We start from the raw sequence: 16,952 nt of genomic DNA on the forward strand, positions 1-16,952 counted from the left end.
GGAGATCTGCTGTTCCGGCTCGCTTGCGCAAGGCTACTTAATCACGGTGTGGTGCTTAGTCCTCTATAATTCAGCGGTGACAGTGCTAGTAATCAGTAATATGTTGACTTTGCGGGGTAGCTGGGTTCACTATCTCAATGTATGTACAACACATTATTACTTAAACATGATTTAATTCATAGATTCACTCTCTCTCCAGAAGGGAGGGTGGAGACACAAGATAGCTCTGACTGAGAGAGATAGCACCAGGCAGTGCTTCAGCATTCTACCCAATAACTGACAGTTTTAACACTGAAAGTATTTCTGATTATCAGTGGTTTATCAGCAGGTTCACACCCTGACCCAACATGCTGATCTGGGGCTTTGCATGAGTAAACTTGACTAGCTCATCTGGTTCCTATCTCCTCTGTTCAAGCCTCACTTCACTCACATACACAGGCGAATGCACCCATCCATGTTGGTTTTGGGTACTGTAAACACCTTTTACTACTGCTACAGACCACTTCTTCACAGGTAGATGATTACAGTTTTCAGAATAAGAAGTGCCCCATATGGACAGGTGGGCCAGCCCACCTGTTTGACAGCGTAGAGCAGCCTCCCATAGCAGTAGACCATGACCAGCACAGGCAGCCCCAGACAGAAGATGAACAGGCAGATGATGTAGGAGTGAGACTGGGGCGTCTGGGTTGTCCAGGTGACTGAGCAGCTGGTCCCAGCCCCCTCCAGGCCGTAGCTACTCCAGCCCAGCAGGGGGGGCACTGTCCAGAACAGGGAGTAGAGCCAGGAGCCCCCCACGGCCAGCAGAGGCTTGCGGTAGTCGGGGGCCCGCTTGTTGTACACGGTTAAGGTGCTGTAGCGGTCGTAGGAGAGGGCGGCCAGCGAGATTAGCGAAACGATTCCTGAGAGAGAGAGAGAGAGAGAGAGAGAGAGAGAGAGAGAGAGAGAGAGAGAGAGAGAGAGAGAGAGAGAGAGAGAGAGAGAGATACCGTGATTACCATGGATTATTATGAGACAGTCACTGAGACAGATTATGGTGCACTGGCAGGCTACCCTTTAAACAGACTAACTACACTGAGCCTTAATACCCAAGTAAACAAACACTTTTGAAGGGGGATCATATTAAATTCCCTATTTTATACGGCTATTTTAAGCAGCCCCATGCACACATCTCAGTGTGCATTACAGCAATGAAAAGGAATACTGCAGCCCCTGCAATTATAAAAACAGTACGGTAGGTTTCAGTTACATTTGAAAGCAAACTGCCTTCAGTAGTCTAAGTCCAGTGGGATCTGGGATCTGTGAGAAGTTGTCCACTGTAGTATGTTATCAGCTAGTAGTGATGAGTCCAGTAATCATATGCATGTGGTCCTCTATACCGGTTCCAGGTAAAACCCTTTTTGGTTCCAGGTAGAACTCTTTTGGGTTCCATGTAGAACTCTCTGTAGAAAGGGTTTTATATGGAACCCAAAAGGGTTCTACCTGGAGTGTATACTGGACAATACTTTAATTTAGCCAAGTAAATATACAATCCTATAGGTCATGTTTGGAGGCTCCATCACAAGTGATCTGCACTGCATCCTACAGATAAAGTAACGTATAACGGTACCTCTCGGACTTAAACAGAGATAATGTGAGCTTTGCAGTACCCATTAGTTTGTCTCCACTGTCAACGGTTCATCTCCCAGAAGATCTCTGCCTTAGTGTTAGTGACTGTATTATTTAATGAAGGTGCACAACAAGTTTGAGCTTTAAAGCTAGCCCATGTTTCTTCAATAGCAGCACTTTGAGTGTTTGTGAGAGAGGAAAGACCCTGGAGGCTGTTAACATCAACAGAGGGGGGATAATTGATATTGTAATAGTCCAATTGAACATGATTTAACAACGATATAAAATAATAACTGTTTGTTATAGTACCACTGATAGGACCATCTAATTATACCTCAGGTTAAAACCCCAAACATATCTTATCACTTCAAGGGGAATATCATATGATGCTTGTACTGTACAGTATGTGCAAACCATGTTACATGTTTCAAGCCTGCGAAGTCTTCTACAATTATAAATACTTGTAAACAGTAAATAAATACATATAGATACTTATAAAACACTTACATGATTATAACTACAATATACTTACATCCTGAGTTTAAACCTACAGTGCATCTCTGGAGAGACCTGAAAGAGCTTGAGAGGATCTGCAGAGAAGAATGGGAGAAACTCCCCAAATACAGGTGTACCAAGCTTGTAGCATCATACCCAAGAATACCTGAGGCTGTAATCGCTGCCAAAGGTGCTTCAACAAAGTACTGAGTAAAGGGTCTGAATACTTATATAAATGTGATATTTCCGTTTTTAATTTTTTATAACTTTGCAAAAATGTATAAAAACCTGTTTTTGCTTTGTCATTATGGGGTATTGTGTGTAGATTGATGAGGGGAAAAAGCCATTTAATCAATTTTAAAATAACACTAATGTAACAAAATGTGGAAAAAGTCAAGGGGTCTGAATACTTTCCGAATGCACTGCATGTAGCCTATCTGCAGTGTAGTTTGGGAATCCCTCTCCACTGACTGAATTACACCACAGTAACAAGCTAGTGAAGTGCGAGTGATTTTTCTTTGAAGCTACAGAATAAGTACATGCTTCACAGATCACATGACTGTGAAAATAGCAATTCCCAACAACTGAAATGGTATAGACTTAATCAGCCTTTTCTCTCTTCTACTTTTAATAACAGATTGCTATCTGTTTTCTGTGCTCTAGGGTAGAACCGGGTAAGTCAATCAAAAAAATGGCTACATCTCAGAAGGGGATCTCTCATAGAGATCGATCCAACAAGCACTCATCCTAAATTAAGAGACCTCCTGTGGACCTAATCCTTGGTTCAATGTAATTTCATTCAAGAGCTAGGCCACCTGGGGTGTGTGTATGTCATGTGTGCGTGTGTTGTGTGTGTGTGTGTGTGTGTGTGAGACAATAAGATGTTATCATCAGGGCTTTTGTAGTATCCCAACTCAATGAGCGTGTTCCTGCTGAAAGACCTTCTCTTCCTGTCTAGCCCAGGGGCAGGTTCCTGATGCATAGCCTTAACCCAGCACAGACAGGGACATCTCAGTCTTGAAAACAAATAGATAGGGGGAGCAATACAAGGAGCCACTCCAGACACCATATAGAATTAAAGCTGTTAGTGTAAAGGTGATCGTTCCCACAAAGAAAGCCAGTCTCCAGCCACCACTCTTCCTTGACAAGTCTATTATGGGACGTGAAGACACACATGCAGGTGCATACACACACAGACACAGACAAACACGTGCACGTACGTGCACAAACACACACGTGGGAGAGAGAGACTCTCAGGGCGTCTACAGTAAAGGCCCCTGACAGGGCTTATTTTCACACCACATATCAACAAAGAGAGAAATTAAATGAGAAAATACCTTTTCCTCTCATACAATATTTCTCACCATCATGGCAAGTTATGTGTGTGCGTGTGTGTGTGCGTGTGAGTGTGACTGCGGTAAGTGTGTATAGGGGTATTAGGATCTGTGCTCTGGTTAAATGATGCATTTGCTGCAAATAAGTCATCGCATCATGCCATATGTTCCACTGTAATTACTGCGTTATCAGATATGATAATTGACAGCTGATCAAATAGTTCATATTATACATTTGGAATAAGATACTATGTGAAATGCCTGCAGGGCGTTAGCAACATGTACAGATTGCTTAATCAAAACCCAAAGTTGAGCAACTGAAGTGTCAAAATCCCTCTTATTCACCCCTGATCTACTCTGTATAAATACTCCTATCACTGTCACCAATAATATCGGTCCATTATCTGTCACAACAACTAGTGGTATTTTGTATTCTGTATTCCATCCAACCCAGAACTGATTGCAGTGAATCATACAATGGATAAACTGAAGTGATACTGGTTAGAGCAGTGTGTGGGTCTTTCTTTTCTTCTAAGATATAATCCAATTATTTTCACGCACCTGCAACAAGACAACTCAGATGTGGCCGTGCTTTTCCTACAGTGAATCACACAATGGAAATGGTCACAGATGCTCTCCCGGCTGTGAATGTTTGCTTTCTCCATCAGTTACCTAACCTGTCTATGCTAATGACAACTATTTACAGAGCCCAAACAGGAACCGCCTGTGGTCCTCCAGCCCCCTGTATAATGAAGACACACAACACACACACACACACAGACGAGTAACAACCTCCCCGTCACGGTTACCCTGTCCAGCCAAGAGGACAGTAATCAGCCCAAACTGACTAATCTCTACAAGCAGTAGCATGCCCACCAGGCTTAATCAACTCTCTCTGTCTCCAGGCTCTTCACACACAGACCCCAGTGCCAACAATTCATATTCATGAAATACATTGTATGTTAATAGAAAAAATAGTTGACTATAATTCTAGGTAATGAAAAAAAGTTAATTATAATTCTAAGGTGTGGAATATGGTCATACATTTTGAGAAATTGATAATTGTGTTGGACAATTGGATATTATAATGGTAATGTTCTGTCAATGTATGGGACTTAAAGTTGAAGTCATTGAGTAGAAATATACATTTTGCTTGTATACTGTGGAAGATTTAACCATACAGTTCATGTAGGTTCTATCATTTGTTTTTGGAGCGCTAACTGGGAAGCCAGGTGACTATATCTATTCATTATCTACATATACTCCTTGGCCAAATCATCCGCCAACACGGTCTCCAATTCCACTGTTACGCTAATGACACACAAATCTATGTTCAATCCAAACCTACCACTAATCTCCACCCATCATCACGCATCAACTGTCTAAAATAAATAAAATCATTGATGAGCTCAAACTTTCTGAAGCTCAATGTTGATGGCCCCCAGATCTCTCCTTAAGAAGGTGGAGGAGTTCGACCTCAACATCGACGGCTGCCCTATCCGTCCTGCCTCCCAGGTGAAGAGTCTGAGGGTCAACCTCGATTCCACACTCTCCTTTGATGCCTACATAAAATCGTGCCTTCAGCTATGCCCCACTCTCTGGAACTCTCTCACCCCTGAACTCCCCAATTCCAACCATCCAAATCTTCAAAAACAACATTTTCAGACTAGTATTCAGCCTATAGCGTTTTAAACCGTCTAGCTCTTTTTTATTTTTTCTACCTATCGTGTTACAGAGGTTGTTCAAGTAGCCTCTCAATTTGAACTGCCTTTATGAGCTTGACGATGTTATTGCTGTTGTTGCTGTTTTTCCCCATGTATTAATTATCTTGCTATTTTTTGGGGTGCCATGCACTTTTGTTGTAATGCATTTTGCTTTTAGCATTGTCATGTTTATTTTGGCTATTTTATGTTTTACTCTGTAAGTGTCCCTGGGTATCTTGAAAGGCACAAATAAAATGTATTATTCTTATTATTCTTATTATTCTTATTATATAAATGCTGCTGCAAATGAAAATGTTGCTATAGGAAGCTGCTCAGGCTGTTGCTTTAATAAGGACCTCTGCGCCCTGACTGGTAATCTGGTAATCAGTCCACTAATTTATCGAGGGGTGAGAAAGCGGTGTGAAATTCAGAAACAGCCTGGCTAAGCTCACAGGACCTGTAGCTTGCCACGGAGGGCACATGCGGCATGCCTGTCGTTACAGATCGGATATTCAATCTACTCGGCTCCGCTCCCCAGTTACATTTCTTTGACTCAATCAGTGCAAGGCACACAATCACACTCCCTCCTTCGAGGACCAGAGGGCAGAGAAGATGCTACAGCAGCAAGGCCAGCGATAGGCTCTTCCCTCTGGTTGACCCCTAGGGGAGCCGACCTGTCAGTGCAGATGAAGAAGCGGCCGAGTTCATCCATGTCATTTAACCTTCTTCCCTCCACCAAGAGACTAGAGGGACAGTCAGACTCAGACCATGGTCCGTTTATCATGACCAGGTTTCTCATATGCCAATATTCCATACTGAATTCCATCTAGAAATCTCATAGGAGTCCCTGATTGTATATAGAGCCGAATTTTCCCTCTTGAGAAACTCCCAAGGTTTTCCTCGATTAATTTGCCCTTTCATTTTTATATTTGGTATCTCATCAACCTCTGGGACGCCCTTACAGAGTAATTACATTTCCTCACATGTAACAGAATGTAACTACTCAACACTCGTCTCCCGAGTGGCGCAGTGGTCCACTAGAGATCCTGGTTCGAATCCAGGCTCTGTTGTAGCTGGCCGCGACCGGGAGACCCATGGGGCGGCGCACAATTGGCCCAGCGTCGTCCAGGGTATGGGAGGGAATGGCCGGCAGGGATGTAGCTCAGTTGGTAGAGCATGGTGTTTGCAACGCCAGGGTTGTGGGTTTGATTCCCACGGGGGGCCAGTATTAAAAAATAATAATGTATGCACTCACTAACTGTAAGTTGCTCTGGATAAGAGTGTCTGCTAAATGACTTTTTAAAAAATGATTATTTTCTATAAATAGATCAACAAGAAACAGTGAACCAATACCGATAGCTTACCAAGCTATAGTATGCATGAGCGCATTCAGTAATTCACACAGACTGAATGTATGTGATAGAATAAGAAGGACAGTTTAGAGCCATTCAGCAGGGAGACACCTGCATCTGCGGGAATCATACGCAGTTGCTCCTTATTTGATAGAAATTCGACATGGCAGGATTTCTTAATGCTAATTGGTTGTTTCAGTGTGGTCAGGCCTTTGCTTCATGTAGAAGTATAAACAGACAGATCTCTTTACATTCTACCAGTGGAGGCTCCTCAGAGGAGGAAGGGGAGGACCATCCTCAATGAATTTCATAAAAATAAAAATAGTGAAACATTAAAAAAGTTATCCTTTTTAGATAGAACTATACTAAATATATTCACGTCACCAAATAATTGATTAAAACACACTGTTTTGCAATGAAGGCCTACAGTAGCCTCAGCAGCACTCTGTAGGGTAGCGCCATGGTGTAGCCGGAGGACAGCTAGCTTCTGTCCTCCTCTGGGTACATTGACTCCAATACAAGAACATGGAGGCTCATGGTTCTCACCCCCTTCCATAGACTTACACAGTAATTATGACAACTTCGGGAGGACGTCCTCCAACCTATCAGAGCTCTTGCACCCAATCAAAGGATCAGAGAATCTAGTACTGAAAGCAGAAGCTACAGCTAGTTAGCACTGCAGTGCATAAAATGTGGTGAGTAGTTGACTCAAAGAGATAGAAAGACAATAGTTGAACAGTTTTAAACTAATTAATTTATTCTAAAATTAAGGAGAAGCAAGAGAGAGAGAGAGAGAGAGAGAGAGCTACATTTCGCAGTATATATTGTTTTCACTTTCACTTACTTAGCTAGCATCGAAGCACAGCTAGCTAGTTTAGCCTACTCAAACACCCAGCTCAAACAGAGAGGGATGCTATGTTAGCTAGCTGGTTATGGCTATCCGACACTGGAACTCTTCCAAGTCAAGGTAAGCTTTTGGTTTTATTAATTCATTGCCACCGGGGCCTGCCGGTGTAACTGCTAAATTGCTTGCTGCTGACTGTACACACTGTACTGCATGATTGTAGTGGGTTTACTAACGCGTTAGTTCTAGTAGCTATGTTGACTATGACATTAAATATTATGGTGACAACGATGTAGGCTGTGTGCAAATCTTAAATGATATCTGTGTAAGTACTGTGATACTAAAGAAATGGTCACAATTTGGTTAAAATAAGTCTTATGTAAAGAAAGTGTTTTGAGTTATGGAATCAACTTGGTAAATTTGGGTTGTATATTAGTTAGTATTTATGTTATTTACATTTAAAATTTTAGTCATTTAGCAGACGCTCTTATCCAGAGCGACTTACAGTTAGTGAGTGCATACATTATTTTTTGTTCATTCATGTTATTTATTAGGTTTAACCAAAGGGGAAAGTAAGTTGAGTGTTGAAAGTAATAGGTTGCAACTTGAAATATAGGTTTTTTAATAATCAAATATAACAGTTGGCATTGAATCATATATTTGGTTTCAACAAATGTAGTTTTTTTTAAATTGAGAAACTAATTTACTTGTAACCACATTTTTGGGGGTTGATCCAAAGAGTCATTTTTTACAGTGTACATACTTCCTTCTACACACGTACATCGTTCTACATTTGTACGTCATTCTATGTACATACAGTCACTTTGGGTTTACATCTAAAGCATTCATTACACCATGCTTTGAACCATGATGACTTGTGTAATCTCACCTCCCAATCTCCCACCATCTCCATCCCATGTTAGTTCATTTCTGTGAGAGTTCTTCCTACACTCCAGAAGCTCCTCCTCTCCTCACAGCACAGGACAGCATGTTCTAATCTTCAAAGCTCTTTTTAATCATTTCTATCAGCGCCCCTCCAGATTAATCTTGAGACAGAGATTTGGGCCCTGCCACCCTTGAGCACAGGGAAAAAGCTATATCCCAGATAAAGAGACATGTCTATGGTTGTGCAGAGGTTTGTGGGATGGCTTCTTCTGTTCGGAGGCTGTTTTTTGGAGAGTAGACCTAAAAGTTTGCGGTTGTAGGCTATTTTTGGAGAAGAGTAGACCTCCACTTTAGGTACTGCTGGGTAGCGGATGGCCGGGAAGCCAGGAGTGGAGTGAGGAACCTACTCAACAGCTGTAGCCCATTATGTTGCTATCTGCCAAGGGCATAGTGACTTTGCATGGTAACCTCTCTTAATTTAACTACCCAAGATGCTTCAGAGGCCCAGGACATCTGTTAATTATTCAACAGTAGTAGGGACAAAAAGTTTCAATTATTGAACATTATATAATATGATTATGTAAGGTGCGTCCACATTGCTCAATGTAAAGTTCCTACATCTATATTGATCTCATAACTAAGAGCATATTACTGACCACTGCAGTGCAGTTTGTGTGCACGTCTTCTGCAGAAGGTTTCAACTGTGCACAGTATGGCACATAGAAATATAATGACTCTTCCTGCTTTACTTTGTGGCCGCTGGTCCACCCATCATGTCACATTGACTTCAATGGGGATGCCAGTTCTAGTAAGTTTATTTCTATGGTATCCCACAACCCACAACCTGCAGAGGAGTTAAGGTAAGCCCTGAGCACTATTGAGAAACAGGGAATGGATGGAGAGAGTGGGTGGGGCTGACTTTGTGCTCTGTGTGTTGTGACTCACTGAGAGGGAGAAACGACTTGGTATTTCGATGCCCATTCACAGTTCACACGCCATCCTGCAGACTCCGTCTCAGCGGCTGAGGTCACCTTGGTGGACCAATAGTGACAGCAAGCGGAGAGGGGGCTGGATGGCAGTTTTTTGCCAGGGGAGGAGTATAGGGTCTTGTAGGTGAGAAAAATGTCTATCCCCTTCACTGTGTCATTGTTGAATGGGCCGCTGTTCTTGAAAACCCCCTCACACCTCTATTGTGTACATTTTGTCCACTAAAAGTCCAGGGTGTGAAATGAAGGTGGGTTGGAGTTTCTGGATTCTGGAACACCATGTACTGCACCCTTTGAAATGAACAAAATACTTTCACATCAACACTAATATGCTCCAATAGAGGGAGGCATTGGTATAATCCAAATTGCAGTGGTGTAATCCCTCTCACATACTCATATTCAAATCAAAATCTAATTTTATTTGTCTCATGCGCCGTATACAACACTGTACACGCTTAGACAAAAAGGTGCTATCTAGAACCTAAAAGGGTTATTCAGCTGTTCCCATAGGAGAACCCGCTGAAAAACCCTTTTTGGTCCCAGGTAGAACCCTTTCGGTTCCAGGTTGAATCATTTTAAGTTCCATGTAGAACCCTTTACACAGCGGTTTCTACATGGAACCCAAAAGAGTTCTACCTGGAACCAAAATGGGTTCTACCCGGAACAAGAAAGTGTTTTCCTATGGGGACAGCCAAAGAACCCTTTTGGAACCCTCTTTTCTAAGAGTGTAGACTTTACCGTGAAATGCTTACTTACGAGCCCTTTCCCAACAATGCAGAGTTAAAAAGTAAGAAAAATTACCCAAAATGAAATGAAATAGTAACACAATAAAATAACAATAATGAAACTATATACAAGAGGTACTGGTACTGAGTCAATGTTCAGGGGTACAAGGTAGTTGAGGTAATATGTACAGTGGCTTGCGAAAGTATTCAACCCCCTTGGCATTTTTCCTATTTTGTTGCCTTACAACCTGGAATTAAAATGGATTTTGGGGGGGTTTGTATCATTTGATTTACACAACATGCCTACCACTTTGAAGATGCAAAATATTTTTTATTATGAAACAAACAAGAAATAAGACAAAAAAAAACAGAAAACTCAAGCGTGAGTAACTGCAAGTCTCTTGGGGTATGTCTCTATAAGCTTGGCACATCTAGCCACTGGGATTTTTGCCCATTCTTCAAGGCAAAACTGCTCCAGCTCCTTCAAGTTGGATGGGTTCCGCCGGTGTACAGCAATCTTTAAGTCATACCACAGATTCTCAATTGGATTGAGGTCTGGGCTTTGACTAGGCCATTCAAAGACATTTAAATGTTTCCCCTTAAACCACTCGAGTGTTGCTTAAGCAGTATGCTTAGGGTCATTGTCCTGCTGGAAGGTGAACCTCCGTTCCAGGCTCAAATCTCTGGAAGACTGAAATATGTTTCCCTGAAAAATGTCCCTGTATTTAGTGCCATCCATCATTCCTTCAATTCTGACCAGTTTCCCAGTCCCTGCTGATTAAAAACATCACCACAGCATGATGCTGCCACCACCATGCTTCACTGTGGGGATGGTGTCCTCGGGGTGATGGTGTTGGGTTAGCGTTTTTCTTGATGGCCAAAAAGCTCCATTTTAGTCTCATCTGACCAGAGTACCTTGTTCCATATGTTTGGGGAGTCTCCCACATGCCTTTTGGCGAACACCAAACGTGTTTGCTTATTTTTTTCTTTAATCAATGGCTTTTTTCTTGCCACTCATCCCAGCTCTGTGGAGTGTACGGCTTAAAGTGGTCCTATGGACAGATACTCCAATATCCGCTGTGGAGCTTTGCAGCTCCTTCAGGGTTATCTTTGGTCTCTTTGTTGCCTCTCTGATTAATGCCCTCCTTGCCTGGTCCGTGAGTTTTGGTGGGCGGCCCTCTCTTGGTAGGTTTGTTGTGGTACCATATTCTTTCAATATTTTAATAATGGATTTAATGATGCTCCGTGGGATGTTCAAAGTTTCAGATATATTTTTTTTATAACCCAACCCTGATCTGTACTTCTCCACAACTTTGTCCCTGACCTGTTTGGAGAGCTCCTTGGTCTTCATTGTGCCGCTTGCTTGGTGGTGCCCCTTGCTTAGTGGTGTTGCAGACTCTGGAGCCTTTCAGAACAGGTGTATATATACTGAGATCATGTGACACTTAGATTGCACACAGGTGGATTTATTTAACTAATTATGTGACTTCTGAAGGTAATTGGTTGCACCAGATCTTATTTAGGGGCTTCATAGCAAAGGGGGTGAATACATATGCACGCAACACTTTTCCGTTATTTATGTTTTAAGTTTAAGGTTTTTTTTCATTTCACTTCAACAATTTGGACTATTTTGTGTATATCCTATACAATAAATCCAAATAAAAATCCATTTAAATTACAGGTTGTAATGCAACACAATAGAAAAATGCCAAGGAGGATGAATACTTTTGTAAGGCACTGTACATGTAGGTAGGGGTAAAAATGACTAGGCAATCAGGATAGATAATAAGAGTAGCAGCAGCATATGTAAAGAGTGTGAAATAGTGTGAAAGTGTGTCTATATGTGTGTGTGTGTGTGTGTGTGTGTGTGTGTGTGTGTGTGTGTGTGTGTGTGTGTGTGTGTGTGTGTGTGTGTGTGTGTAGCGTCAATATGCATGTGTGTGTGTTTTTTTTGTGTGTGAGCATATGTAGTGTGTGGTGTGTGTGTGTGTGTGTATGTGTTGGAGTGTCAGTGTAGTATGTGTAAGTCTGTGAGTGGAGTCCAGTGAGTGTGCATTGAGCCAGTGTAAGAGAGTCAGTGCAATAAAAAGGGGGTCAATGCAGATAGTCTGGGTAGCCATTTGATTAACTGTTCAGAAGTCTTATGGCTTGGGGGTAGAAGTTGTTCAGGAGCCTTTTGGTCCCAGACTTGGCGTTCCGGTACCGCTTGCCGTGCGGTATCAGAGAGAACAGTCTAGGACTTGGTGGCTGGAGTCTTTGACACCGCCTGATATAAGGTCCTGGATGGAAGGGAGCTCTGCCCCAGTGATGTACCCTCTGTAGCGCCTTACGGTCGGATGCCAAGCAGATGCCATACCAAGCGGTGATTCAGCCAGTCAAGATCCTCTCAATGGTGCAGCTTTAGAACTTTTTGAGGATCTGCGGGCCCATGCCAAATATTTTTAGCCTCCTGAGGGGGAAGAGGCGTTGTCGTACCCTCTTCACGACTGTGTTAGTGTGTTTGGACCATGATAGGTCCTTCGTGATGTGGACACCGAGGAACTTGAAGCACTCGACCCGCTCCACTACAGCCCCGTCGATTTGAATGTAGTCCACGATCAGCTCCTTTGTCTTGCTGACGTTGAGAGTGAGGTTGTTGTCCTGGCACCACACTGCCAGGTCTCTGATCTCCTCCCTATAGGCTGGCTCATAGTCGTCGGTGATCAGGCCTACCACCGTCATGTTGTCGGCAAACTTAATGATGGTGTTGGAGTCATGCGTGGCCACGCAGTTGTGTGTGAACAGGGAGTACAGGAGGGGACTAAGCCTGCACCCCTGAGGGGCCCCCGAGTTGAGGGTCAGGGTGGCGGATGTGTTGTTGCTTACCCTCACCACCTGGGGGCGGCCTATCAGGAAGTCCAGGATCCAGTTGCAGAGGGAGGTGTTCAGTCCCAGGGTCCTTAGCTTAGTGATGAGCTTAGAGGGCACTATGGTGTTAAATGCTGAGCTGAGCTGTTAGACCTAAAGCCATGAGTAATGGTACAATTATTTATAAGAGTTTATAAGTATTTTAGAAACTGTTCATTTCTAGTTTGTAGATCTGTAATAAACGGTTGTAATAAACAGTTATAACACATTGTTTGAAATTGTGTTCGTTAGCTGCTTGCTAAATAATGAGCGCAGAAAGTAAGAGCTTGCTTGTGACACAATTACTCCAACAGTTGACATTACTGAAATAAATCCATTGCCTGATATGTAAACACACAAAGCCCCAGAATACTCTTCTTCTCTTTTATTCTATCTAACAACGGCAGAGGATAGCCTAGCAGCCAACATCCAGGCAGGGCTATGGCACAATAGGGGCTGGGCTCAGTGCTCTGCTATCCCATGAACAGGCTGACCTTCTTATCAACCATAAACACCCCTCAGCCATTTTCAAAACACTCGGATCATGTGACCAAGGTGATATCACAAACACTGAGAATTGCCCTAGTTTTGCCCCTCAAACCAGAGATAAATGGGCTGGGCTGAGAGGAATTCTAGAAGGCAGAGATACTCAGAGTTGATATTCACATCATAAGAAGGAATTCCCCTCGACCACACCCACAAATTGAGGAAAACAAACATTATTTTCCATTGCAGCTGATTTTGAGATTGTATATCGATTAGCTATCCTTAAATGATGATTTATTCGTTTTAGTCTCTGAATTGTTTAATCAAATTAAATATAAGGGCATAATAACTACAATATGTCTCCTGAATTAGCCTAGTGTGCGTAGGCACACATGTCGCCTTAGTGTTGTATTCTTGACTACAGCTGCAAAGAGGCTTTGGCAGACTTATTGCTGAGACAATTTGTTCTAAGTTTTTGTGGTAAAGAGCAACAGAAGGTTGTAGAACATTGGTCGAATAATATAATCTTAGGGTAGTTAGAAGATGTAACAGATTGGCATTTTAAGAAACAGGACATGGTTATGCATTCTCCTTTTTTGATATTCAATGATAATTTAATGATAATGATATTCAGATCCTGGCCTGCACTCACTCCTCAATTCCCCTCATGAGTGCACCTTTTGTGGAAAGCTTTGGTGGAAAAACCTCTTGGGGCAATTAGGAGAAGTAACGGAGTGGCATTTGAAGCAACAGGGCAATCTTATGCATTCGTCCTTTTTGATATTAAATTATATTGAAGGATAATAACCTCACCCTTCCTCCTCAATTTCCCTCCTTACTGCACCTTTTGAAAGTGTGAATCCCCATTCCTCCTGTTGAGCTTTCATCTCCATTTATTTTACAGTGAGTAAGTCCCACTTCATATGTATATACTGTATTCAAGTCAAGGCTCGTCCTATATAACTACTGCTGATCACACCTTTTCTACTCATACACTGTCCATACTCTTTATACACACCATTATATACATATATATTTATGTTCCGGACTCAGACATTGCTCCTTCTGATATTTATTTCTTAATTTCGAGGGAGAGATTATGTATCTATTGTTTTGTATTGTTAGGTATTACTGCACTGTTGGAGCTAGAAACATAAGCATTTCGCTGCACCTTAACGTCTGCAAAATATGTGTACGCAACCAATACATTGTATTTGATTCGATTTGGATTATAATTCATGGACATTTTTGTAGGGGCAAATCAAGTCTGAAAATGTAAAGCAGAAATGACAAACTTTAGAAGCCTTTTTAAAACTTGAATGCAATAAAAGTTTGCATTTCCTGCGATGCAGGACATTTGCTGCTACAAACGGGGGATCAAAGTAAGATCCTACATATGTAGCCTATAGCCACTTCCATTCCACTAAACAATCTCACACACACTGCATAGAATCACAGACAAAGTGCTTCCAATATCTGGGGCTAGACAGATTAATTGAAGATATCTCTAAAGTACAGTAAGATAACTAACATCATCACGCTGACAGAATGGGTCTCTCTCTTTCTCTTTCTCTGTTAGACTTGGCAGTGAGAGTACAGAAGCAATGATTTCACACGTCAGAGGAGTCGCAATGAAACTGTCTGTGGGGCACAGATGTAACTGCTGACATCACACTATCCATAAGACAATTCTGTTGTATGTGTGACATCTGGAACAATAGTGGGCTAACACAGTCATGTGGCACGCGGGAGATCCGAATGTGGAAGTCCATCACTTCGCTCCAATAATTTCACCTCTGTACCTCACACTACCCCTTTCATCTGCAACATTATCTGACACAAATGACCTATAGACAGTCCCTAGTTCAGGACTCCCCAACCCTGTTCCTGGAGAGCTAACGTCCTCGCGCAGCTGATTCTGATAATTAACTGGGTGATAAACTGAATCAGGTTAGTTACAACTGGGGTTGGAGCGAAAACCTTGGAACAGGGTTGGAGAGCCCAGTTAGTCCATTCTTCTATCCACTTCATATAGATTTGTCTCATCACAAAGTTGGGTGAATCATTGACACAATGATAGGTAGGCCTATAGTTTCTGCAAAAATCGAAATCTAATTAGTAAGTGTAAACCCAAACCCCCGCGCGCGCAAGCGCACGCACACAGCTCTTTGGCACCATGATTTCCTTAAACGCACTCAGGTCATTCATGCCTCATTGATGACGCATCGAGGCTTTGATAGCTACTTTGGTGACTATTTTGTTACGGTAATAGGCTACTAAACTCACCGAAACAAGAGTTGGCGAAGCCGTACCACATGCACCCGTGCTTCCCGTACAGCCAGCGTGCGTGTAGACTGGATGCGAAGCTGAGCGTGGTACCACAGAGGCACACCAGCATGTCACTCACGCTGATGTTCAGCAAAAGCATGTTCACAGGAGTCCGCAGAGTTTTGAACTTAATAAACAGGATCAATACCACCAGGTTATTGAGGAAACCAAAAACCATAATAGATCCAAGGAAGACGGACATCACATGGTGTCCAGTCCGAGACAGTCTTTTCGCAGGGGGCTCGTTCCATTCTTGATCCAGAGAGCTCAGTGGATTATCGATACTTCCATTAGAGCTGAGGTTTAAATTAGCCACCTCGGTAAACATCGTTTGCAGTGGTCCACATTCGAGAATGTTTCACACGGAGATAAAATTACAATATTTCTGCCGTCAATGAACTACAATAGGCTACAGCATCAAGTTTTCAGTTGCCAATCTCAACTGCCGACGTAGTTGTAGGCTAGAGGTGGTCGAATGGAGCCCACCGTAAAACACTTCAACTTCATTTTTCCAAACATGCATCCAGACTCAAGCCTTGTATCCCCAGGAGGTGCAAAACAGGGATGATTCAGTTTGGCAACTGTAGTAGACAATAATGGGGTTGCAATTTGGAGTTGAAAATAATGTATAATGCAAATAGAAACAATAGTGATAAAAGGCTAATAGTCAAATAATAATAACCACTAATATCCGATAAATCCAGATGAATCCAAACAGGAATCAGGTCATCACCATTTAACACTTGCGTAAAATAAAACTGTAGTCGAAGCCTTATAATACGATTATTATTATAAGGTGACTTTAGTTGGCTTGTCTCTCTCCAAAAGCTATGGCACAAATGAATACAATCCTATGGCACTTCTCTTCTCCACGACGTTCAGATTAGAATGCCTAGACTGAGCGCGCGTACTTTGGCTGGCCACCCTTTAGTAGCGCCAATGGGTTGCGTTTATTTGCGGCGAAGGCGACCAAAGCGTAACATAATGACGCAATAGAAAAGCTATGGCCTACCAAGCAGAGAGAAAAATAATTGCAGTCTCCTGCCTTGTGTGTTTGTATAACTCACCCATTCCCTGACAGGTGAGTACTTTTTTAGATCTATCACGCAAACAAGTCGAAAGGGGACAAGGCACTGGTAGCCTATTTTATGGTGGCTAAGCAGCAGTGGTGGAAAAAGTACCCAATTGTCATACTTCAATAAAAGTAAAGATACCTTAATAGAAAATGGCTCAAGTAAAAGTCACCCAGTAAAATTCTACTTGAGTAAAAGTCTAAAAGTATTTGGTTTAAAATATACTTAAGTATCAAAAGTAAATGTAATT

General features: G+C 42.3%; 1 protein-coding gene across 1 annotated transcript in view; it reads right to left on the bottom strand.

The window, feature by feature from the left end:
• Window positions 1-15,957, bottom strand: part of LOC311112366 (vertebrate ancient opsin-like) — a gene marked incomplete at both ends in the record, with an annotated part of 20,237 nt that extends 4,280 nt beyond the window's left edge. Inside the window, 2 exons of the mRNA XM_084155453.1 lie at window positions 574-899; window positions 15,588-15,957. Of these exons, the coding sequence (XP_084011579.1) occupies window positions 574-899; window positions 15,588-15,957 (696 nt within the window). The remainder of the gene's footprint in view (window positions 1-573; window positions 900-15,587) is intronic.
• Between the last annotated feature and the right edge of the window lie 995 nt (window positions 15,958-16,952).

Source organism: Coregonus lavaretus (assembly GCF_964263955.1).
Source record: "Coregonus lavaretus genome assembly, chromosome: 38".
In the NCBI taxonomy this organism is placed as follows: Eukaryota; Metazoa; Chordata; class Actinopteri; order Salmoniformes; family Salmonidae; genus Coregonus; species Coregonus lavaretus.